At 34.7% G+C, this 25,925-nt stretch overlaps 1 protein-coding gene across 3 annotated transcripts; it reads left to right on the top strand.

The window, feature by feature from the left end:
* The first annotated feature begins 18,717 nt into the window (after positions 1–18,717).
* Positions 18,718–24,094, top strand: LOC115724828 (zinc finger BED domain-containing protein DAYSLEEPER). 3 transcript variants are annotated; one of them, XM_030654174.2, is made up of 2 exons: positions 18,718–19,173; positions 20,774–24,094. In XM_030654174.2, the coding sequence occupies exon 2, from the start codon at positions 20,853–20,855 to the stop codon at positions 23,634–23,636; it is 2,784 nt and encodes a 927-aa protein (XP_030510034.1). In that variant the 5' UTR covers positions 18,718–19,173; positions 20,774–20,852; the 3' UTR covers positions 23,637–24,094. The 3 variants fall into 3 exon arrangements, with proteins under 3 accessions (XP_030510034.1, XP_030510036.1, XP_030510035.1); XM_030654176.2 differs by having other exon boundaries at positions 18,802–19,173; positions 20,830–24,094; XM_030654175.2 differs by having other exon boundaries at positions 18,802–19,173; positions 20,802–24,094.
* The last annotated feature ends 1,831 nt before the right edge of the window (positions 24,095–25,925 follow it).

The following is a 25,925-nucleotide window of genomic DNA, read 5'->3' as shown; positions in this document are numbered from 1 at the left end:
ATGCTCACAATCATTATGACAGGGAAGATTATACATTTGGATCCTATAGCTTGCCACAAACCTCCCAAAAAGATTTCTGATATGTTGAGGATATAATAATTTAATTACTCTCTATGTAAAAATTTTTTTTTAGCTAAATTATGTTAATTAATTGAAATAGTAATATAATTTTTAAAACAAAACATACGAGATAATCCAGGACACGAATGCGTTCCACCGTATCCTGGAATATCAAGTGCAATTTGCCTAAAACAATCTAAAAATTAAGAATGTTGTTTTGATGTCTTGAAATACATCAATCAGATCATCATATCTGCAAATGCTAGCAGATTCATAACTGGAAAAAGAGCTGTAATTTTTTAATTTTTAATTTTCTTATTTATTATATTAATAAACAATCAAATATATATATACTAATAAAAATATTTACTTGTCCTTTTTTACAATTTGGGAATAGGCTTGATACGATGCACAAAATGATTTGTTACCATTATAAGGAGAATGGATAACAAAATTGCTTGAGGTGATTCATAGTGATGACTAGAGCACTTGTATAACACTATTTTTTTTTTTCATTTTACTTTTTCTTTGTTTAGATAACTCTTAAACACTTGGAGTAATTTTACAATATTTGTGTAATATATTTACTTAGAATAATGTAAATATATACATTTATTTAGATTGATTATTTAATTTTTAGTTATATGAAATTAAATTTTAACATAGTAATTAAAAAATGAGTAAATTACAGCATAAATACCTAAGTTTAACTTTCAGTTGTAAATAAATACTTAAGTTTAAGTTTTGGCGGTAATAATACCTAAGTTATAATTCTGGAACTTCTATAGGTACCTGACTGTTTATGTTAAGTAAATTGCCACGTGGCAAACCCTGATTGGTCCAAGTCATTAAATTTTTATTTTTGTACAAAAAATTAGTTTAAATATACCAATAAGAAAATGACACGTGGATAATGACGTAATATTTAACGATTAAGTATCTACAAAGTTCCAAAAATATAACTCAGGTATTATTACCACAAAAAATTAAACTTAAGTATTTATTTACAACCAGGAGTTAAACTTAGATATTTATGCTGCAAATTACTCTTAAAAAATATATGAAAAAAACTAATTTTATATATTAATTTAATAAAAAAAATATATATGAAAAAGAAACTTATTTTATATCAAAATCAAGATTTTTATTCAAAATGAAATTAAAAAAAAACCCTATGCAGGCAGTTATTAGTAAATAACCGACGCCATAGGGACTATACAAGGTTGGTTATTTACTAATAATCGACGTCATAGGGGGTCTCTATGCCTTCGGTTATTTCACATCCCTTTAGCGACCTTTGGAATAGCAACGGTTGCAAATTTTGCCAAAAGCGACGCAAAAGTATAAAGAAAATGCCTCTAAAGCCCAATTTTGTAGTAGTGCGAGTAAGGGTCATCGTGTTTCACCTGTGGGGCACGTGGACGCCTATCTGTCAAGCCAAAAAGTGATTATGTTACCTCTTGGTACCATAATTGGCCATACCCATCGTGGGATGTTGGCTGACCTGGCCTTCTTTGGGTATTACACCATATCATTAGGCCTTTTACAATTGGTAGTGTTGGAATATATTTTACCAGGATCTAGATTTACTAACAAGTATATTTTTAACATCCTAAACATGAACTTCTAAGACAATATAAAATAAAAACATAAAAGGTATGAGAAATCTTACATTGGTTGCAGCGGAATTAAATGACTCCTTCAGCTCAAATCTCTAACCCTTATATCTTTTCTGTAGCAGAGTATCACCAAGATCTGAGCCCGAAACTCTTTCTATTGTTTGGATTCTTCACAGTCTTACACACTATGATTGAGGACTAACTTGCTATGTGTGGGCATGCACTCAATCACTAAGGATCGAATTTGATAGTGAAGAAAGCTATAGTAATTCAAAATTAGAAGAAGAAAGGAAGAAGAAGAAGTCTCATAAACCTAGTTGTCAAAGAGAATAAAAACTAGGGTTTTAGCTTTTGAAGCATTAGTTGGATAATGAGACCATAGCTTTCCTTCTATACTAATTTCACATAGGGTTAGGATTGATTTATTTGGACTAAAAAAATGATAAAAATAGAGCAAAAATACCCTTAAATGGCATGTCATGAAGTGGGCCCTACACTAGTTAGATTTGTTATTATCCCAATAATGAATGATCCTCTATAGATCATTTACATTGAATAGGGATTAATTTACCGTTACACCTTTCAATGTATTTTATCCTTAAAACACTTAGCTACCGCTAAATGACATTTCAGTGAACTAATATAATTACTAAAATGAGTACTCAACCATTTATCTTTGTTAAGCCAAGCTCGAAGGAAATCATCATTTGACTTTTATATCCGGATAAAAGCTATAGATTCTGTATCTATGATTAGCGCTCCCAATCAATTGAACTACCATGTTCTTAACCTATATGTCATGGGAAGAACCATTTAGTCGACTTTAACTAAAGATTCAAGAACACAAATAATGCAACTGAATTAGAACCTAACCATCTCAGGATTGAGATCATTTTATCTAGGATCAACTAGGTGATATTAAATTGAATAGATATTACAGTAAGTTTATCATATCTAGTTCAAGTTCAATATCGGTCCCTTCCAATGCATACTCCATGCATACCCAAGCTTACTTTAACCAATACCCTGGAAAGGACATAACACTTATCCAAGGTGCAAGTAAAGTACTATATTGTAGTTTATCATATCAGTCAAACCCTGTGTACTGATAAATCATAGGAATACATTTAATCACAAAATCTTGATTACATTCCAGTATGCTGACAACACAATAAACAAGAATATAAATGTGATAAGGATTTAGATGAATTTATAAATCAAATAAACATATAAATGATCACATGAACCAAATAACATACTCAATAAGTAATGAAAATAAATCTATTTCTTTATTGATAATTGAATAGAAAAGATACATTGAAATAGAATTTTATTTAGGGCACAAAGCCCAACAGGTAGAACATGCTTGCAAGGTCCTTTTTTACTGTCCCTGGAGGTAGCTCCAGTTGGTAAATATTTGACAAGTAGGCAACTCCTTTTCGACAAGGTTCTGGGTTATTTATTGATAGAAAACCTCTTAATGTCGTCGTTCCTTAAGGCCATTATTGTTGACCTTTCTTATCGTTAGAGGTTTTGAGTTCTTCCTCATTCTCTTCGCCAAAGTATGTTTTGGTATGGGCTCCACCTTTCTTATTTGCTCGGGTGTAGTTTTGACGAATTTGTTCTGCCTACTTAGTTGCTCCCTTAGGCTTTACTTGTTACCATATGGTTGTTGAAAATATTTTACCAGGATCTTAGATTTACTAACAAGTATGTTATTTAACATCCTAAATATGAACTTCTAAAACGATATGAAATAAACACATACAAAGTACAAGAAACCGTACATTGATTGCACCGGAATATAATATCTCCTTCCACTTAGATCTCTAACCCTTGTATTCTTTCTATAGCAGAGTATCACCAAGATCTGAGCCCGAATGTCCTTCTCTTGAATTTGGATTCTTCACAATCTTCCACACTATGATTGAGATACCACTTGATGTGTGTGGGCACTCACTCACTCACTATAGGGTTCAGTTTTCAGAAGAGAGGAAGAGAGAGAAGGTGGCGGCTAGGTATAGGAAGAAGGCTTTGAGTTTTCTCTGAAGGAATGAGATGCATCATCTTTTTCCTGAAGCCATCACTACCTATTTATAGCAAACCACCTAAGGTTAGGTTAGATTTATTTGGCATTAAAATAATGAAAAAATAAATGATAAATTGACTACATAGTGGCCGACCATTTAAAGGATAATGGGCCCCACTTTACAATTTTGCCATTTTATCATTTCTACATCTCATTTTCTAAAAAATGTCAATTTTCCAATTTAACCATCTAAATGCCAATTCTAATTATTTAATAACTAAAAATTAATTATTAAATAATATTTTCATTCAATATATTTATTAATTAGACTAACCAAATTCTCTTAATTAACAAATGGACCCTAGAAACTCTTTCTTCACAATTTAGCCCTTGCTTAGTGAAAATTCATAAACTAGACATAGTCTAATTTTAGAATTATAATTGATTAATCAAAATTAATTAACTGAGTCTTACAAGTAGTATTGTCTCAACTACTATGGGGACCATGGGCCTATATATCCGAGCTTCCAATAAGCAAACCCAGAACTTACCAAGTAAATTCACTGACTTATTAATATCTTGTTGCATCCACGCACAGAAATTAGAATTGCACTCTCAGTTATATAGAACGTTCTATATGTTCGAAAATATAGATACGCTATCAATCATCCATTGTTATAATCCCAATAATCAATGATCCTCTATAAATGATTTACATTGTATAGGGATTAAATTACCGTTACACCCTTCAATGTATTTTATCCTTAAAACACTTAGCCACTTATAAATGTTATTTTAGTGAACTAAATATAATCACTGAAATGAGTACTCAACTATTTATCTCTGTTTAGCCAAGCTCGAAGGAAATCATCATTTCACTTCTATTTGCTAGATAGAAGTTATAGATTCCATATCTATGTTTAGCGCTCCCACTCATTTGCACTACCATGTTCCCAAAATGTACGTATCACCCTGATCAAAAAGTAGGCTTAACTAACAAATCAAAGAACATGTATAATACTCCTGAGATCGAACCTAACCATATCAGGATTAAGATCATTTGATCTAGCATCAACTAGGTGATATTGAATTGAATAGATATTACGGTAATTTTAATATATCTGAATCAAAGTTCAATATCGGTCCCTTCCGATGCATACTCCATGCATCCAACCCAAGCTTTACTTTAACCAATGCCCTAGAAAGAACATAGCACTTATCCAAGGTGCAAGTAAACTATGTTGTAGATTATCATATTAGTTAAACCCTCTGTGTACTGATAAATTTAGGAATATATATTTAATCACATAATCTTGATTACTTTCCACTGTGTGACGACACAATAAACAAGAACATAAATGTGATAAGGGTTTGGATGAATTTATAAATCAAATAAACATATAAATGATAACGTGAACCAAATAATACAGAAAGTGATGAAAAATACTTCTGTTTCTTTATTGATATTTAAAAGATAAAGATTACATTGAAATGGAGTTTTATTTAAGGCATAAAACCCAACAATTGGATGTCTACGTCTGAGTTTTCTCATGAGAACTGTTCGATAGTTGTCGAGACAAAGTTTGGCATCTTCTAGATGCCGGGAATGACTTAGAATTTCAAAAGGTTGATTGATCTTCCTAGGAAAAATGGAGCTTGAACTTTTTTTTTCCCACAGACCGTTCGAAATTTTTGACAGTAAGAACTCGTTCACAATATTATGGTTGGTAACCTTGAGTAATGATTGATAAAATTGGTGTAGTTATCTTAATGTAACAATATAAGAGAATGTGGGTAAGAGAGAAGATGTAAAATGCTTTGTAATTTAAAAATGGTCTCTTAAAATTACAAGGTTCCAAAACACCTCTCTAATGGATTAGAGGGGTGGTTATTGTTGGCCTCTATTGGCATTGTTTATAAATGAGTTGTAGGTAGTCCCTATGGGGACCATGTACTATTCTGATGGCAGGTGGTAATGGGCTGGAGACATTTACTTGTTCTTTTTTATAGTTTGGGGGAAAGGCTTGATACGATGCAGAAAATGATTTGTTACCGTTACAGCAAGAGTGGATAGAAAAATTACTTGAGGTGATTTACGGTGATGACTAGAACACTTGTATAATACTGTTAATTTTTTAAATTTTTATATGTATAAATAACTCTTAAACACTTAGAGTAATTTTATAATATTTGTGTAATATATTTACTTAGAGTAATGTAAATATATACATTTATTTAGGTGGCATTTGATAATACTTTTTTAATCAGTTTTCTGTTTTTAAATTTAAAAATGTTTAAAAAAATTTCAAAATCATGTTCTATAAAACTGTTTCACTTTATAATTTTTTAATTGAGAATCATAATTTTAAAAACAAAAAAAATTACTTTTAATATTTTTTTTAAACAGTTTTAATCAATATTTTAGACTCTGACTAGACTCGGACCGAACCCAAACCTGGTCCCAGCCCTGGCACCGAACTCGGCCCCTGACTTGGACTCGGACTCGACCTTTGACCTAGACCCAGCTTAAATAAAATAAAAAAAATAAATATAAAAATAAATTTCACAAAAGACACTTTTGTTTTTTGTTTTTAAAATTGAAAAACAAAAGTAGTTATAGAACGCATTTTTTGTTTTTCAAAAATAAAATTTTATTTTTATTTTTGTAATTAAAAAATTAAAAAAAATAAAAGTATTATCAAATGCCACCTTAGATTGTCAATTAAATTTTTAGTTATATAAAATTAATATTTAATTTAAATATACTAATTAAGAAAATTACATAAAAAAATACAAAATGACATTTTATTTACAAAAATACTTCAATAAGGTGTGAACAATATTTATACCTTTTATGTGCTTTTAATTACCAAAATACTTCTTACACTATCACTTACACACACAATCACTATCATTTACTGTGTATACCACTTATTAACTTTTTTTTTCTTTTTTTTTTTCTTTCATTTTTCGTTTTAAAATTTACCATTTAGTTTTTTTTTTCTTTGTCATCCTCAGTTTTTCATTATAAAACCATCTTCTAGCCATTATACATTCAAAACCCACGAAAATCACCTTCCACACATAACCTTTGTCATCTTCTTCTTCCAACCGCCTCCTTTATCAGTTTTTTTTTTTTATATATCATCTTCTTCTTCTCCATTTCCATTGCCAAAAAAAGATTCAAAAATGGGTCATAAATCAGTTGCTAATAAGGCTAAAGGGAAACATCTAGTTATTGACGATGATGACTCCAATTTCGCTTCTCCCGTGGCTAAAGGTGGTTGTCGTCTAGTGAAGAAGATGTCGAAGGTGTCTTTGCCTGAAAAAAATTTCAACTTCGTTGGCCAGAATGAAAAGAAGAAGTCAACTTCAAGGCAGTTGTGGCGAAACTGTAATGCAACAGTTATATCTATTGCGAGCCAACTAACATAAAACCACAAAACAACTAATAATTCTACATATTTAATACAAATAAATATTACAATAATGGTGTTTTATCTGTTCAGGTCGTGTATTTGACAATTTCGAGCCCTGTTTTATTAATACTATGATATTGTAGTTGCAAAACTATTATTCAACCAACGTGTAACTTAATTGCAACTAAAATATTAAATGTGAATGTGTATTTGTAAGAAACTATTTGTTAGTATTTTTTTGGGCTTTTTTCAGTTTTAATAAAAAAAAAAAGTAACAATATTATAAAAATACTTCACGTTGGCCAAATAAATAAATATACAGCCAAATAAAAAAAAATTACACAAATACATCTTACACACACTTTCAACCTAGGATCCATGCTTCATGAGCAACCTTTGGGCAACCACGCAGCAACCAATGCAATCGAAACGAAAATCCAACCAGAAAGAGAACCACCATTAATTATGGCGACTTCACCTGAGAAGATGACCAGAATCAATTAAAACAGGGGCTGTTTCGAATTCATGAAAAAAAAAGTGCAGAAAAACTACTACGAAACTAAAATTTAACTAGAATACCAGTTTAATTCGCATAAAACTAATGTCCTGACTTCAATTTTTAGATCCATGAAATGCAGATCTCAAAAAGCAGAGCAGGAGTTCCCAAACAATCCAACTCAAGTATAATAAAAAAAAATTACATCAATACTATAGTAAAATATTTATTCTGGTGTATTTTCGTTATTTTCTAAATTTTTAGTGATGAATTTGTTCATATTAAATAACGAAGAGACATAGATAGAATTACGTATGTGGAAATACCGTTCTAATTTTTAATGTTTCATAACAGTTGCATGAATATTTTGCTACAGTTATTTTTCTACATATTACTATTAAGGTACAAGTAATAATCGTCAGTGACAAAAAAAATACTGATAAATAGTTTCTTGCATATACATATTCACATTTTATATTTTTTAGTTGCAATTAAGTTGCACGTTAGTGTGCTCACTACAAAAACTGTTGCATTACAGTTTCAACAGCAACTCACGATCCATGCTTTTTGGAATTAAAACTTTCGTCTGATGCAATCTTCGGTCAACTACCCAATAACTTTTGTCTAATGCAACCTTCGCGCAACCACCCAACAACTTTTATCTGATTGTATAACTAATAGTGTAAGAGGTATTTTGGAAAATAAAAGTACATAAAAAGTATAAATATTGTCCACACCTTCTAGATGTATCTTTATAAATAATGTGTCAATTTATATTTTTCATGTAATAATTCTATTTCACTTATTTTAATTTTAAAAAAAGGCTAATTAGGATTTTTGCCCCTGAACTTTGACATGTACTAAATCATGCCCTCTGAATTTTTAAGGTCATTGAAAATGCCCCTGAACTATTGAGATTGTTGGATTTAAGGACTTTTGTCTAATTTTATTTAATTTTACTATTTCAATGATTGTTTATGTACTAAACCCTGTTCTCCAGACTTTGATATCTACCAAATCATGCCCTTCAAACTTTGATATAAACTAAATTATGCCCCCTGAACTTTCATTTATGTTAGACTTTTTTACTAAAATTATAAAAAATTCTTAAATCTAACAATCTTAATAGTTCAGGGGTATTTTTAATGACTTAAAAAATTTAGGAGGTAAAAATCTTAATTAACCTAAAAAAAAAATTATAAAAATAGTTAACTAATTATAAAAGGGAAATTTCATATTTTGGCCCTAATAAAACACTCAATATCAAAATTTATACCTATTAATTTTTTGAACAAATTGATTCCTCTAATTTGAAAAAGTTCCTAAAATACCCCTAAAATTAAATTTTCACTATCTCTCTGACTTTCCCTCTCTCTCTGGCTCTCTGACTTTCCCTCTCTCTCGCTCAAAGACTTTCCCTCTCTCTCGCTCTCTTCACGAACCCACACGAACCAGACCAACGTACCCACGGCGTCGACCACGAAACCAACAAACCCACGCCGCCGTCGACCACCCACGAACCCAACCCCACGAACCAAACCCAATCGACGAACCGAGGAGAAACTGCCGTCACCACCACGAGGAGAAACTGCCGTCGCCACCACGAGGAGAAACCGCCGTCACCACCCACGAGCAAAAACCGTCGCCTACACCACGAAATTCAGTCAAAGGTAAGATTTTTTTTTAAAAAAAATACATTTTTCATAGATTTGGATGCCAATTATTGCATGTTGTTGAGATTAGTGGATTTTGTGTAGCATTTGTGATCTTTAGGTGTAGTGTTTGAATGAAATCTGTGTAAATTACAGGGTTATCGATGACATGTCAATAGGTTATCGATAGGATGTCGATAGATTGAGTGTCTGTTTGAATGTTACTGTAATTTGTATGTCGATAGGATATCGCCTGTATGTCGATAGGATGTCGACTGGTATTTTAAGAGTATTTCTGCCCTATATTGTCGACGACTTATCGACAGTATGTCGATGGTATGTCGATTAAATGAGCATGTTGATTGTTAGGTTGTATTGTCGACTGAATGTCGACTGTATGTCGACAGTATGTCGATATATTGTGTAATTGTTATTTGTTTGAATTGTCGACTGAATGTCGACAGGATGTCGACATTTTGTCGACATGAAAGTATTTTCTCTGCTTTTGATAATGTCGACATAATGTCGAGGGTATGTCGACATAATGTCGACATGTTTGTTTTGAAATTTTTGTGTGCTTACTGTTAGATAATGTCGACTGAATATCGACATGATGTCGATGTTATGTCGACCATTTTAAATTTTTTTAGCAGCTTTATTTATTTGTTTTTTTGTTTTTTCAGATGGCTCCCAGACTCATTATTCCAAAGACCCGAGCATTTCATCGGCCGCGTCACATATAGGGGCACTGGAATTTTTGCCAAAATTAAAGCTCGGTTTGAGGAGTTCAACCTTAATAACACGGCGAAGGAAAGCCGTTTCGGAGCTTACGGAATGCCGTACCACCGACATTCTCCTCGGTGTTATTTCACCACTCGATGCTCCACAAAATGAAAGTGGATGCTCAGGAGGAGTTGAGGATGAGGTTTTATGTTGGTCGGAAGGAGGTCCGATTCGGGGTGCTGGAGTTTGCACTCATTACGGGTTTGGACTTCTCCTCGGGGCCAACAGAAGAGGAGAAGGCTGCGCAGGTCGCGCGCTCGGGGTCAGACCGATTGATCAACAAATATTTCAACCGGTCTGATAGTGTGAAGACAGAAGCACTCCAACTTCGCTCACAACCGCCGTAACCCGGAAGACTTGTACAAGCTCGGCTTGTGCTTGTTTGTGGAGTCAGTGCTTCTGGGCCGCGAGGCCAACGCGCTGATCACGCCTCACATCATTAGATATGTGGAAGACCTCGAGTTCTTCTTCCGGATTCCTTGGGGGAAGCACTCATTCGCCAGACTCATGCACTCGCTTCAGAAAGACATGTTGAAACAGAAGGCCAACTACGAGAAGAAGCTGAGTTCGGATGTTCAGCACGAGTGCAAATACACAGCATATGGCTTCGCACCCGCAATTCAATATTGGGCGTACGAGGCCATTTTGGAGGTTGGCAAGAGGTATGGCACGAACCACGGGATTCGGTTCCCCAGGATGCTTAGCTGGACGAGCAAAGGCGATATTGGGAAGAAAGACGTCAGCGCATTATTTTCTAGACGGGTATGATTTTCACTTATGTTCTGAATAATTATTTAACATAAATGCTTGTAATAAATGCTAAATGGTTTTATTTTGATATTTGTTAAACCATAAACAGAATCTGGAAGTGGTGAAGGGGCTACTTCCACGGACAGAGGAGGAGGCATTTGTGAGGACAATATCTTACGATGGTGTGGAGAACCTGGTTGATGATGCTGTGGATGACACAGAGGCTGAGGCAGGTAGTCAGGTACCAGAGACTCAGGTCCCAGACACTCAGGAAAGAGACACTCAGGTACCAATTTCTGGAACTTTTTTTTATGTCTTTATTTTTTTTGATTTTTTTTATATAGTGGAGGGTATATCGTATGCTTACCGTATTTTTTTGATATATATTTTTTCAAAGCCATCCGCTTCGTAACCTCGGCCCAAGTGCACCATCTGCATCAGGCGTTCGGGGTGCCGAGTACACTGATTTAGTGGCTCGGTTGGATAGGATCGAGGGTGACACTCAGGGTCTGTATGCTGCTCATGTCGAGCTGAAGAAGGCATACGAGACCAGCCATGTAGAGCTGAAGGGTGGTCAGAACGTAATTATGGAGCAGCTCAGAGACATATTGGCCATGTTGAATCGTCCGCCAACGACAGCTTCAGCACCGGAGGCCCCAGCAGATCCATCTACCCCACCACCACCGCTTCACCCCGCAGAAGAGGATGAGGTCTTCCCCGACGATTACGATCCTTATGAGGGAGCTCCAGCGACTCCGATCGAGGCACAACCTCTTATCCATGTACATGACACCGAGTCGCAGGGTGAGATTCTGTCCATAGAGGCACAACCTGCAGTGGTTAAGAGTCGGAAGAGGAAGAGAAAGCCTCCTGTATGGTTCGGTGACTATACGGAGATGAAGAGGAGACATAGGCCATCTTCGACTTTTGATCCCCTGGAGCCACCGGATGAGAAATTGTTAACCACTTTCCGAAAGTGGTGTGTTGGACTCATTCCGAACCACCGACTTCGGGATTTGAGAAGTGGTGATTACGGTCCAGGATTCTTTTGGATAATGCTCACACCAAAGGAATGGCTTACAGATGACGTAAGTAAAGTATTTTATAATATTACTTCACTTTACAACTTTATGTGCAATTAATATATTTTTTTGTGTAAGCGACATTTCCGTTTATATGCAGCATATAGATGCAGCAATTCATATGCTGAGGAGGCGACGCACCGACTATCCACTGACATTTCCTCAGAAGGGTATCATTCTCTCCACATTCGTGACCGCCATGATCAGCAGTGCATGGACGAGCCACAAGGGTCCGAGGAAAAACTTTAAATGGGAGGAATATATCCCGGACTACCGCACGGGGTTTCATAAGGTATTGTTTTAGTAAGATTTTAAATGTTAATTGTTTGGGAAGATTATTATGGTTTGTTAATTGTTTCGTTGTTCTCTGTAATTACATCCCAAGTCTTTGAGAGATGGAGGGGTAACGAGTTTATTTACTTCGTTCTGCACCTTCCCACGGCAAGACACTGGGTCACAGTTGAAGTGGACATAGAGCTGTGGAAAATTAATGTCTACGACTGTGATTCCAGCGTCTGTCATTGGACCGCCATGAAACCCATCTTGAAGGTTTGGTCAGAACTGCTGCCCTCGCTAATCCTTGCAACCGGGAATTTCCACATAACAACCAGCATCATGGCGTTAGCTAACGGTGACATCACGGTGCTTCCAAAAATGCACGCGACTCGAGCCACTCACGACTTAGTTCCGAAGTCGGCAAACTGTGTACATAGCGATAAAAAAGTACTATAGTATTAAAATATGTTTTACGTTAGATTGACTTTACATTTTATTTTACATTTAGTGGTGATTGTGGCGTGTATTGCATTGAGTATGTGGAGCATCTCATGATGCAGCGTGGATTGACCGATGTGACGCCGTACGGATAGCCATGTTTCGTCAACGGTGGTGTGTCGATTTATTTTACCAAAATGTCGCCGATTATATGTGTAATTATTGGGACATTGTATATTTTGTGTAATTAACATTACAGTTATGTATATATAGATTTTCTTTTCGTTCAAATTTTGATAATTATACGTGGTTTCAAATATAAAATATCAACATTATTCAACAAAAATAACTATTAAACCTAAAAATAATTAAAATATTTGAAAAATATTCAACCTCAACAAAAATAACTATGACAAAATATGCATCATTACAATATATCAAATTTCCCAACGAATACGTACAAGACGCCTCAGATGCGGGCTTTGCATGTTGCTCGTTGTGGCTCGAAGCACCACGGCGGGCAGCTTTCGTGGTACGAACCTTTTTTATCACCGGACGGCAAACGGTTCTCCCGTCTTCTTCCCGCCGTTGCTTTTTCTTGGACGACCTACGGTGCTTCTTTTCCACAGTACCCCAACTTTCATATTCTTGATGTGTTACGGGAGAACCCAATCATCCTCGTCACCAGCGAGATTGATGGTATCATCGTAAATCTTCCTCCACGTTTCTTTTGAATAATAAGGTGAGCAAAGCGTGTACACACTTGTGTTCGTTTTCAATGCCGCGGCACATGCATGAAGGCAAGGGAGTTTCAATAATGTGAACACGCCGCAGGTGCATGTTTTTTCAACTAGATTCACATCACCACCTCTTTCACCGTTAGGTCCCCTACCAACGTTATACAAATTGGCTCCATTTCGTTGGACGCGCCTGTACCTTGCATTTTCATGAATTTTTGCCAAGTTTTTTTCGAAGAGCGTGGCCAAAGGGGTAGCACATTTGTCAGCATTTTCGAGGCGATCAGCGAACCACGATTGGAGTGTGAACCTGATAAATTCAACCAAAGTAGTTATTGGATATTTCCTGAACTCTTCTGTGACACTATTGAAGCTTTCAGCAGCGTTGCTCGTCATGATGTTGTATCTATCGCCCAAACAATAAGGGTGAGCCCACTTCTCAAACCCTATACTCTCCACATATGCAGCGATGGCCGGATTCATCTTTCTAAGCTTCTCGAACTCTCTATCGCATTCGCCTTCGACCATGCGTAAGCAACATTATATATTTGGTTGTGAAAAGCATCGGTCTTGAATTTGGCGTTCACGTTCATAACAATGTGGTGATAGCATGCACAAAGGATCGCTTCGGGAAAAACGAGTTCAACAAAGCATGATCAATGCTTTGATGCCTATCCGACACAAACACTAAGTTCTCAACCACGCCAATTGCTACCCTCAACTTCGTAAGAAATACGTCCAGAGTCGTTATTCTCACCGTCAACGATACCATAAGCAACCGGCAACAATTGGTTGTTCGCATCGTATGCCACAAAGAACTAACATTATACCGCCGTACTTCGTCTTCAAGAAGGTGCCATCGATACTCAAAACAGACGACAAAAAGAAAAGCCCCTTCTACATGCACCGAGTGATATAAAACAAGACTTGAACCGCTCATCCTCTAAGTACAAGTCGCAATGGTACAGGATTCTTCGTTCCAGCATGTACAAGTACCCAGGAAGCTTCATTTATGAAAACTCGTGCGTACCCCTAGCATACGTAAGTCCCATCTCCCCGCACCTCCACGCCTTCACATAACTCATACCGATACCGTAGTTGTCAAACATGTCCCTCTCGTATGTCTTTAGCCTTGTACTTAGTTCCGTCTTGGGTGTACTTCCCCTTAATAAGGTGGCCAACTACCCATGGTGCTGCTTGACGGTGATCTGAACGTCTCGCATTCAAGTTACATGTGTGTTCATTGTGAAATACGGTGACCTCAAAGTTGTCGAATGCATCTTCTTCCTCCCCCTCAATCTCCATTTACAATGCTGGAGCCTTGCATGTAACGTACAACACATCGGGGGATGACTTCTTCACCATCCACTCGAAATTGTTATTAAGGGCAAACCTACCCACAACTTGTCTCGCTTCTTCCTTGTTTTCATAAAAATTACCAAGCTCTATCACCCGGCTTCCTTACTTTGTAAACAAGTAGTTAGCTCATGATTTTCCATTATATCTTCCTTTGTCCACATGGGAGCTTTGAACTTGGTACAAACTTCGAAAGAGGAGAACGTTGAGAACGTTGCATGACGAGCATGTTCTTCGCCCGCCCGGTCGACTACCGCTAGTTCCGGGTGTAGTGCGATTTTCACTACGAGGTTGTCGTTCTCGCTGTGTACCTTGGTTACTCGGTACACACTCTAACCTCAACAATGGTCCCGCTACGGGTTCATCGACTGCTAAATCATGGTCATCGTCCATATTCAAATCTACAATAGGATCATTATTGTAGAAGGGTGTATCGAACTCTTCAAACTGATGAAATCCTGTCGCTTCTTGTTCTTGCCCTACATTGGTCGGAACATCAAAATTGGTCGGAACCTCTAAATTGGCCGGAACCTCCTCATTCACACCAATCCCAACATCTGTTTCGGGAACGCAAGACCCTACCACACTCCGAGGGAGAGGATTAGTAGGCGGCGTAGGCTCCGAATTCCCAACTTTTCTCACCTTGGTCACGAATAATGGCATAAACTCTGTATTTGACATTGTTGCCCTCATCTCTAAAAACGTTCTCAGTTGGCGTTCTCTCTTAATAACCTCTGGCGCAACCATTTTTCCCTTCATGTACAAGGAACAAATCTCCAACTTTAAATCATACGCTACCGGATCAACTTCCAACTCTTCATATAAAATTTGTCGCAGTTCTTGTAGGGTTGTCTCGGTTGTAACTGTCAACGTCAAGCTGCTATTTGCTTTGTAGATCCAATTATAATTCTCACATAACCAAACACCATCGTACGATACAACAAGGAACACTTTGTCTCCTGCAATTGCAAACCAAAAAAACAAGGTGAGTAAAGGAAAAAACACCAAAAAAAAATAAAAATCGACATCCCATCGATATCTATAGACATAATGTCGAGAAGCACAACACCAGAAATTAGGGCACTGATTGTCGACATTGTGTCGACATATTATCGACATACATAATCTAAAATAAAGCATACTGTTTCGTAAAAAAATATATATATATACCAAAAAAAATTAACAATACTAAATTAATACTAAAAAATTATATAAATCATGCTAACAAAATTAGATATACCACTATTAAAATATCTATACATACTAAAAAATTTATATATAATAAAATAAAAACTAAATATCGTCTTAAATATATGATATACTATAGGCAACAAAAATTATATACCATACAACAAAATATATGTATATACACAATAAAAAATAAAATAAAAATAATATAATATTATTAAAAAAAAGAGTAATTTGCGGCATAAATACCTAAGTTTAACTTCTAGTTGCAAATAAATACCTAGTTTAATTTTTGGCGATAATAATACCTAAGTTATAACTCTGGAACTTTTGTAGGTACCGGACTATTAAGTGTTAAGTAAATTGTCACGTGGCAATTCCTGATTGGTCCAAGTCATTAAAGTTTTATGTTTTAAAAAAAAAATTAATTTAAATATACCAATAAGAAAATGACACGTGGATAATGACTTAATATTTAACGGTTAGGTACCTACAGAGTTCCAAAAATATAACTTAGGTATTATTACCGCTAAAAATTAAACTTAGGTATTTATTTGCAACTGAGAGTTAAACTTAAGTATTTATACCGTAAATTACTCTTAAAAAAATTGTATATACCATATTATTAAAATTATATACAACCATAAAATAATTATACCATACTTACAAAATTATATATCACCTTTATATATAATAAAATAAAAATTAAACATGCATAATCTAAAATAAAATGATATATTATACAATAAAACTTATATACCATATAACAAAAAACGTATACCTTACAATCGAAATATATATATAATAACAACAAATAAAAATAAAAATAGATAAGATGCTAATAAAATTATATATCATGTCAACAAAAGTACAATAGAAAATAGAACTTAAATATTATTTAAGAAAATGATATAACGTATAACAAAAATACATATATAATTTACCAAAATATATATACTATTAATAATAATAAAAATATATATCTATTCTATATAAAATGTGGCTATATAACAAAATTTTTGGTTTATGAGAAATTATTGGGTGACTTTTTTTTTAAAATAAAAAAATAACAAATTATTAGATGTTGCCACGTAAATGGTCAGCATCCATGTAGTTAGTTAAACCTAAATATAATTAATCCACTTAAAATGTTCCAATTAATAATAAAGTTGTCATATTGTTTATTTTTTTATTAAAAATTATTTTTAAATTTTGATATATAGAATAAGTAAAATTTTAAGTATTATTTTAAATTAAATTTGAATGTTTTGATAGTTTAACCAGATAAGCATTTTCATTAATTCTGAAGATAAATTTAGAACGAATAATAATTTTTTTTTTAATTACTATTACAAAGTATAATAGTAATTTTTTTATTTAAATCACTATTATCTTTTTAAATTTCAATGATTATCATTACATTGAATATTATTAATTTTAAAATTATGATATTTAAAAAAACTAAAAACTAAAATAAAATTAACATACGTGATTTGGCAAGTAACATCTATCTAGTTACTAGTATATATAGGAATTATTACATGATAACAAATTATATACCACCATTGTATATAAGAAAATAGAAATTAATTAAATATTATTTAAAATAAATATATCATACAATTAAAATATATAAAAATAATAATTAAATATATGTAGCATGCCAACAAAATTATATATATATTAAAATATTTGTATTATACTAACAAAATTATATACTACTATTATACATAGTGAAATAAAAAATAAATATGATCTAAGAATAATAATATGCTATACATCAAAATAAAAATATACTGTATAACAAAATTTATATACCAACAGCTCACAACAACACATAGAAAATTAAAAACATCGATATAACTTTTAAATTCAAAATTTTTAACAAAACTAATATAGTTGTACCATAATCTTTAACTAATTTACTTCTAATTCTAAAAAATATGAAAAAAAAATATTAATTTTGTTATGAAAAACACATTTATTAACATACTATAATTTCCTTTTTGTTAATCTTGATTTTGTCTAAATATAAAACTTATTCTCCAACACATACTATATATTGAATTGATATAGATACGAACCTACTTATAATGTATACCATGATTTGACATCTTACTTATCTTTCTTAATTTTGAACCCGCCAAAAAAAAAAAAAAAAAAAAAGAGAGAAAAGCATTTGCTAAAGTTTAATATTCAAATCCGGTAGGTGAGACATGATTATCATAAGCAAAATTTTCTTAATAGCAATCATTCCAATTTTCTTTTTATTTTGCAAGAAAAAAAAAGTCCAAACTAAAACTAGATCAACATTCATCTAAAAAAAAAAAAGAAAATCTCAATAAAATTATACAAGCTTATAAAATTTTCTATCTTACAAATAATTAAACTAAATTTAATAAATTAGTCCACTAAAGAGTACCTTTATAAAATTACATAAACTTGTTCCTCATATATATACTGTTTGAATTTTGCAAATTTTATTAATTAAATCGTTTTTTAATTAATATATCTTCAAATAAAATTAAACAAACAAAAATGTCTCTCAAAAGAACTTGTCTCAACTGGGTTTGAATTTTATTTACATATATATATGTAATCTATATATACAGTATACACCCATGGTTGGATCAGGGCTTGTGAAGAAAGAAATAAAATATTTGTTGCTGGACACAACAAATGGGCTAAGAAGATAAAAAGAGAAATTAGGAGCAAAGCTCAAGTGGGCCCCCACTAGATAAACAACACAATGAAGTGTCCATTATATTCGGTCTACACGTACGGACCACAATACACTTCACTCACTCAGGTTCGGCTTAGGGTGGGTGGGCTTCCGTTTCTTTTTATTTTTCTTTTATTTTATTTTATTTTTTGGTTTTAAAATTTACCAATAACAAGAATAATAATAATAACAATAATAGACCCAAACCAAGAAAGAAAGAAAGTCCAATAACCCAAGGAAAAAAATAAATTAAAAGAAAAAAAGAAGACTGAAAATAGGTTCGAAATCTTACCCCAAAATCTTATCTCTTAACGAGTCTAACCACTGCCCACTGCTCTTTCAAACCCCAAAAAGAGTCCAATTAGGTTTTCGGGTTCGTTTCGCGAAAAAAGCCCAAACCATTTTTCTCTCTGTCTCGTTTGGCGTCGTTTCTCTCTCTTCTTTCTCTCTCTTTCTCTCTGCTAAACCCTAGATCTCGAGCTCTCGCGGAGCCCTGAAGCTCGGTCTCCGAGCTTCGACTTCTGCCTCAACGGAAGATTCTGCTCTCGGTTTCGAATTACTATTCGGTAAAAAATGAAAGCCCTTACTTTTTTTTTTAAGCACTTTTGTTATTGTCATTTTTTGTTGTTGAATCTGGATTTTGGGTCTTCCTTTGAAATTGATAGCGTTTTTGTTTGGATTAAGATTTCATGTTCGAGATTGGAGTTTGAAATTTGTTTATGGTGGTGTGTAGGTCTGTATGTCTGTCGTTGTATACGATTATGTGTGTATCTTCTGTTTGTGAAAATATATATTTCTTTTGTTTTGTGGTGGGTTTTTTAGTTGGGGAAGAAAGGTTCAGATTTTATTATGACTGAATTTTAAATTTGAGCTTTGGGACGATCCGTGTTTATTCTTTGATCTGGGCGGGCTTGTATTCTGGAGTTATTTTCTGGGAAGCCCAAGCTCGATCAAAATCCTTTTTTTCATCTTTTTATGTTCACTATATTTATTATTATTAATATTTTCTGGAACTATTTTTAGCCCCTTTGAAGGTATAGCATTTTATGTCTTGTTTTGATTATGACCCAAGTTGGAATAGGATCCATGGTTAGGGCTCTAAAAATGTTCTATTCTTGTTTGAAGATCTATGATGGACTTTAATCTGATGGACTGTATTGAATCTAGGTTGGTCAAACTGTTTAGATTGACTTAATGTTTTTTTTAATTCCCGGCCCATTTGGTTTGGTGGGCCCAGCCCAACCCTTTTGTGGGGCCTTAGCTGATAGTGCTTGGGCAGTTCGAACACCAAGCGGCTAAGGCTTTCATATGGTATTATAGAACTCTGCATATTTCAACAGTAAACAAAACAAGTCCGACTCCATTGGCACCAAACCCAACATAAGGAGAAAAAACTGACACTATTAAAACAGCAGTGATCCCCATCCCACATACCCAGAACTTCATTAAAATTAAAACTTAAGCAGGAAAAGATGTTAAAGCAATGCCTTTTGTCTTTATTACTCCCATATGAGAGTTTTATATCACTCTCTTGTTTGATGTTGCTAGTAATAGTATAGTAACCACATATAACATGTTAAAGTGAGCATGATTAATAGTGTGTATTCAAACTAGAAAGGACAAGGTAAGGTTAACTTTAGATGCTGTACTGCACTGGTACCTAAGTTCAGCCTCTCAGGATATTATTAAGTAAAAGTGCTCAAGTGTGAAGGAGTAGAGTTGAACTACTCGACTTAGTTCTTCAAAATGGAGTACCAATTTGGCAACCTCAAAACTTGTAGACTTCGAATGCACTTGAGTTTGTTCTTTTGTAATCATGCAAATTATAGTCCAGACTTTTAAATGCTGATTCAAACTGGCCTGTCTTTCAATTACAGAGTTGATCCTTTGAGTTACCCTGTCACTTGAATTTGTGTGTGATAATTTAATGTCAGGTGTCTAATTTAAATTTTGAATTTAGGAAAGTAATAAGATGTTGGTAAGGAGTATAATTTTCAATTTTAGGTGAAATAGAGTTGAGAAGCTATTTAAGCTTTCTAATATGTTTGATTTTGAATTGGAACAGTGTTTATTTATTCATTATGCCACAAGTTTGGTCTACTTATATTATTCTCTGATGGTTCACCGGCTGACATTTTTTTGGATATTGTTTATGTTGCCAAGCAGGATATTTATACTTGCAAGGAAAAAGCAGGATATTTATACTTGCAAGGAAAAAGCAGGATATTTATACTTGCAAGGAAAGATGGCTGCATCTGTTGAAGACCAGATGGTCTCTACTAATGTTGAAACTCATATGGTCACCACTCATGATGAAACCCACTTGGTCACCACTCATGATGATACCCATGTAGTCACCACTCGTGTTGAAACTCAGATGATTTCTACTCCTGTTGACCACCAGAATCATCAGATGGTGAATACTGATGGCGAACACCAGATGGTGAATACTGATGGGGAACATCAGATGGTGAATACTGATAGCGAACACCAGATGGTGAATACTGAGGCCGAACACCAGATGGTGAATACTGAGGCCGAACACCAGATGGTGAATACTGAGGCCGAACACCAGATGGCCACCGCTCCTATGGAAGACCAGATGGTTGAACACCAGATGGTTGAGCATCAGATGGTCTCCACCCCCATGGAACACCAGATGGTCATCAACCATGTTGAAGACCAAATGGTGAATACTGATAGCGAACACCAGATGGTGAATACTGAGGCCGAACACCAGATGGTGAATACTGAGGCCGAACACCAGATGGTGAATACTGATGTTGAACACCAGATGGCCACCGCTCCTATGGAAGACCAGATGGTTGAACACCAGATGGTTGAGCATCAGATGGTCTCCACCCCCATGGAACACCAGATGGTCATCAACCATGTTGAAGACCAAATGGTGACTACTCCTCTTGAAGATAAGATTTTGGAGACCCCTGACAGTGAGAAGATGGAAACCCCTGATGAAGGCAAGATGCTAACCCCTTATGAGGAGAAGATGTTAACCCCTTACGAACAGAAGACTCCAAACTCGTATGAAAATAATGAGATAACTAATCCAGAAACTCAGCCTAACAAGCGGAGGAAGAAGAAGTCTATAGTCTGGGAGCACTTCACAATTGAAACTGTGAGTGCTGGATGTCGGAGGGCATGTTGTAAGCAGTGCAAGCAAAGTTTTGCATATAGTACAGGTTCGAAAGTTGCAGGTACAAGCCACCTAAAACGCCATATTGCAAAGGGTACCTGCCCTGCATTGCTTCGCAACCAGGATAAAAACCAGTTAAGCCCGTATACCCCTAACTCAAGAGCGGGCAATAGCCCTTCTGATCCACCAAAACGACGATACAGAACCAGTAGTGTGCCCCAAATTATGTTTGACCCTGATAGGTGCCGCCATGAGATTGCTAGGATGATCATTATGCATGATTACCCCCTTCATATGGTTGAGCATCCAGGGTTTTTAACTTTTGTTCAGAATCTTCAGCCGCAGTTCAACATGGTAAGCTTCAACACCGTCCAAGGGGATTGTGTTGCAACGTATCTAATGGAAAAGCAGAACCTTATGAAGTTTATTGAGGGCATACCAGGTCGTGTTTGCCTTGCCCTAGACTTGTGGACTTCAAGTCAAAGTGTTGGCTATGTTTTTATCACCGGTCACTTTATTGATAGTGATTGGAAGCTGCAAAAGAGACTTCTTAATGTTGTGATGGAACCATATCCGGACTCCGATAATGCCTTTAGCCATGCTGTTGCTGTTTGTCTTCATGATTGGAGTTTGGAGAACAAATTGTTTTCTCTTACATATAATCAGCCACTCAGTGATGCTGCACTTGAAAATCTGAGGCCACTACTGTCCATTAAAAACCCACTTATCCTCAATGGCCAATTATTGGTTGGGAATTGCCTTGCCCGTGCTTTTAGCAGTATTGCTAAGGATGTTTTGTATGAGGTTCATGAAAATGTCAGAAAGGTTCGGGAAAGTGTGAAGTTTGTGAAGACTTCAGAATCCCACGAGGAAAAATTCCTTGAGCTCAAGCAACATCTTCAGGTCCCAAGTGAAAGGACCCTGTCTCTAGATGACCAAACTCAATGGAATACAACTTATCAAATGCTAGTGGCTGCTTCCGAGTTAAAGGAAGTCTTCTCTTGCTTGGATACATCTGATCCCGATTACAAAGCAGCCCCGTCCATGGATGATTGGAAGCAGGTTGAGATAGTATGCATGTACTTGAAGCTTCTCTTTGATGCAGTTAACATCCTTACTACCACAACTAACCCAACTGCAATTACTTTCTTCCATGAAGTATGGAAGATTCAGTCAGAGCTCGTTCGTGCAGCTACAAGTGAAGATCCTTTCATTAATGCCTTGACGAAAAGAATGCAGGAAAAAATCGATAAATACTGGAAGGAGTGTAGCTTGGCTTTAGCAACTGCAGTAGTCATGGATCCTCGCTTCAAAATGAAGTTAGTTGAATTTAGTTTCAACAAAATCTATGGTGAAGATGCCCCCACATTTATCAAGGTAGTTGATGATGGAATTCATGAGCTTTTTCATGAATATGTGGCCCTTCCTCTGCCCTTGACTCCCACTTATGCCGAAGAAGGAAATTCGGGCAACAGTAGGACAGATGAACAGCAAGGAGGAACTCTTTTGTCAGACAACGGACTCACAGATTTTGATGTCTACATCATGGAGACCACAAGCCAACAGATGAAATCAGAGCTGGACCAGTATTTGGACGAGTCTCTGTTGCCTCGTGTCCAAGAGTTTGATGTGTTGGGGTGGTGGAAACTGAACAAACTGAAGTACCCAACTCTTTCAAAAATGGCTCGTGACATTTTGTCAATTCCAGTATCCACACTTCCTTCTGAATCTATATTTGATACCACTGCCAAAGAGATGGATGGGTACCGAAGTTCCTTGCGGCCTGAGACCGTCGAAGCCCTCATATGTGCAAAAGATTGGATGCAGTACGGTACAGCAGGCGTTTCAAATGCTCTTGTAAGAATGGAATATTGATGAGCTTCTGGGTTCATTAGTATCATCCTCCCTCAGATTGTGAATTATATGTTTTGGTGATACTTTTGCCCAGCCAGAACTAAAAATGTAAGTTGGTAGGTGCTGTAATATTTGTTTAGCCATTAGTTTCAATTTCATCATTAGGTTGGGATTTTGTATCTTTCTCAGAGATCATTTGTAATGCTTTGACATGACACCATTTCTTAGCTTGTTAGTGCTAGATCTTTGCATTGGTTCTAATTTATCCATTAAGAAAAATGCTTGTTAGGTAAGAAACATTGGAACAGGGCAGATTTTAGATCAGTTCTTTGATATTAGTACTATTGGACCAGGATAATACTCTTTTTATAGCCTTGTAGGGCTAGAAAGGAGCTTTCGCAAGTTTGTACATGACTACTTCTTGATTGTGGGATTTTTCCTGTCACTCTTTTTTTTCAAATGTAAAATAAGTTTGACTCTGTGCAGTAGTGTACCATTTTCTTTTTTAATTTTTTCTTGGGGAATAGTAGTGCACCATTTACTATCATGTTCTTACCATCTCATACTCAACTAGTCCTTCAAATTCATAAATTGTAACATATATCACCATTTGAAATAAAATTGTCCTGTCTGCTCAAACAGCCATTATAATAGGGGAGTGTTTATAAAATATTTAATCCAATTTGCACGATCTAATCTAATTTGCAAAATGCGGATATGCGTATTTGTGCATATTGGATTGATTGAAAATTTTAAAATCCGCAATTGTGCGGATTGGATGTTGATTGACATATAAAAGTAATCGATCAAATTCAATTTATAAATATTTATAGATAATCATAAAAGAATTATATATAATTAATATTTTAATGTAAAAATAATAATTTAAAAATCTAATACATATCATATAAATATATTTTAAAATATAGTAGATAAATTATATATTCTATTTTTATTTATTAAAAAAAATATAATCTAAAACAAATTCAACATTTTTTTATACATTTAACTTTTTTCTTCTTACTTTAAATTTTTTATTATTTTTTTGTTTACTTTAGTTTGTAGTTTAGACATAAAACAACAATAATTTGAGTTATTTTATTGTTAGTAATGTGAAATATATATATTTTTTAATAAATATTAAATAATTTAATATTAAAAAGTAACTAATCTAAAATAATCGATACAATCTGCACTTTTGCAGATTTGATTGGATTAGATTTGAGTGGATATGCGGATTAGATTGAATCTAAAATATGAAATTCGCACTTAGTGCGGATCAGGTGCACTATGAGTAAAATTGTGCGAATCAGATCGGATAAACACCCCTATTATTATAGCAATAACTTTCTGTGTCTAAAGCTATGTTTGGTGAGGAGGAGAAAGACTTGGATGATGAATGAATTTGAGAAGATGAAACTTTTGACAACTATCTAAGGATGCGATTATAATGGGTAATGAAGTCAACAAAGAGGGTAATTTTTCTATATTATTTCTCAGAAATATGCATGTATTTAACATGTACAAGAATCCCTTAAAAGGGAAATAAAATCAAATAATAATAACAGAATAAAACTCTTAACTATACCCTAAAAATATGCAATAATAAATTACAACAATTACATAAGAATAATACTAAAAATATAATGATTTTCCTACACTCCCCCTCAAGCTGGACTAAAAATATTCTCCATAGCCAGCTTGCCAATTAGATAATCAAACTGTTTTTTACATAATCCTTTTATAAAGATATCTGCCACTTGTTGTTCGGTAGGGACTTAAGGCATACAAACTTGACCACTCTCAATTTTCTCCTTAATAAAGTGATTGGCTACTTCAACGTGCTTTGTGCGATCATGAAGCACTGGATTATGGGAAATTGCAATTGCTGCCTTGTTGTCACAGTACAACTTCATGGGAGTTGACTGTGATGACTTCAGCTCTTCAATCAATCGTTTTATCCAAATCATTTCACAGATACCATGAGCAACAGCCCTGAATTCAGCTTCAGCACTGCTTCTAGCTACCACAGTTTGTTTCTTGCTTCGCCACGTAACTAGAACCTGATGTAGATCTTCTATCTACCATACTTCCAGCCCAATCTGCATCAGTATAAGCTTCAATTTCTAGATGTCCTCGTGGTTTGAACTAGAGACCTTTTCCAGGCGTTCCCTTAAGATACCTTAGAATTTTGTAAACAGCATCGAAATGCTTTGAACCAGGTGAATGCATAAACTGACTTACTATGCTCACAGAGAAAGCTATGTCTGGTCGTGTATGAGACAAATAAATTAGCCTCCCGACTAATCT

This window comes from Cannabis sativa, chromosome 6, assembly GCF_029168945.1.
Source record: "Cannabis sativa cultivar Pink pepper isolate KNU-18-1 chromosome 6, ASM2916894v1, whole genome shotgun sequence".
In the NCBI taxonomy this organism is placed as follows: domain Eukaryota; kingdom Viridiplantae; phylum Streptophyta; class Magnoliopsida; order Rosales; family Cannabaceae; genus Cannabis; species Cannabis sativa.
The sequence above is the reverse complement of the archived record's forward strand: the minus strand, read 5'-3'. Positions and strand labels throughout refer to the sequence as shown.

Excerpts from the sequence above, each read along its gene's own strand:
- LOC115724828 (XM_030654174.2), top strand. The coding sequence starts at position 20,853 with ATGGCTGCATCTGTTGAAGACCAGATGGTCTCTACTAATGTTGAAACT.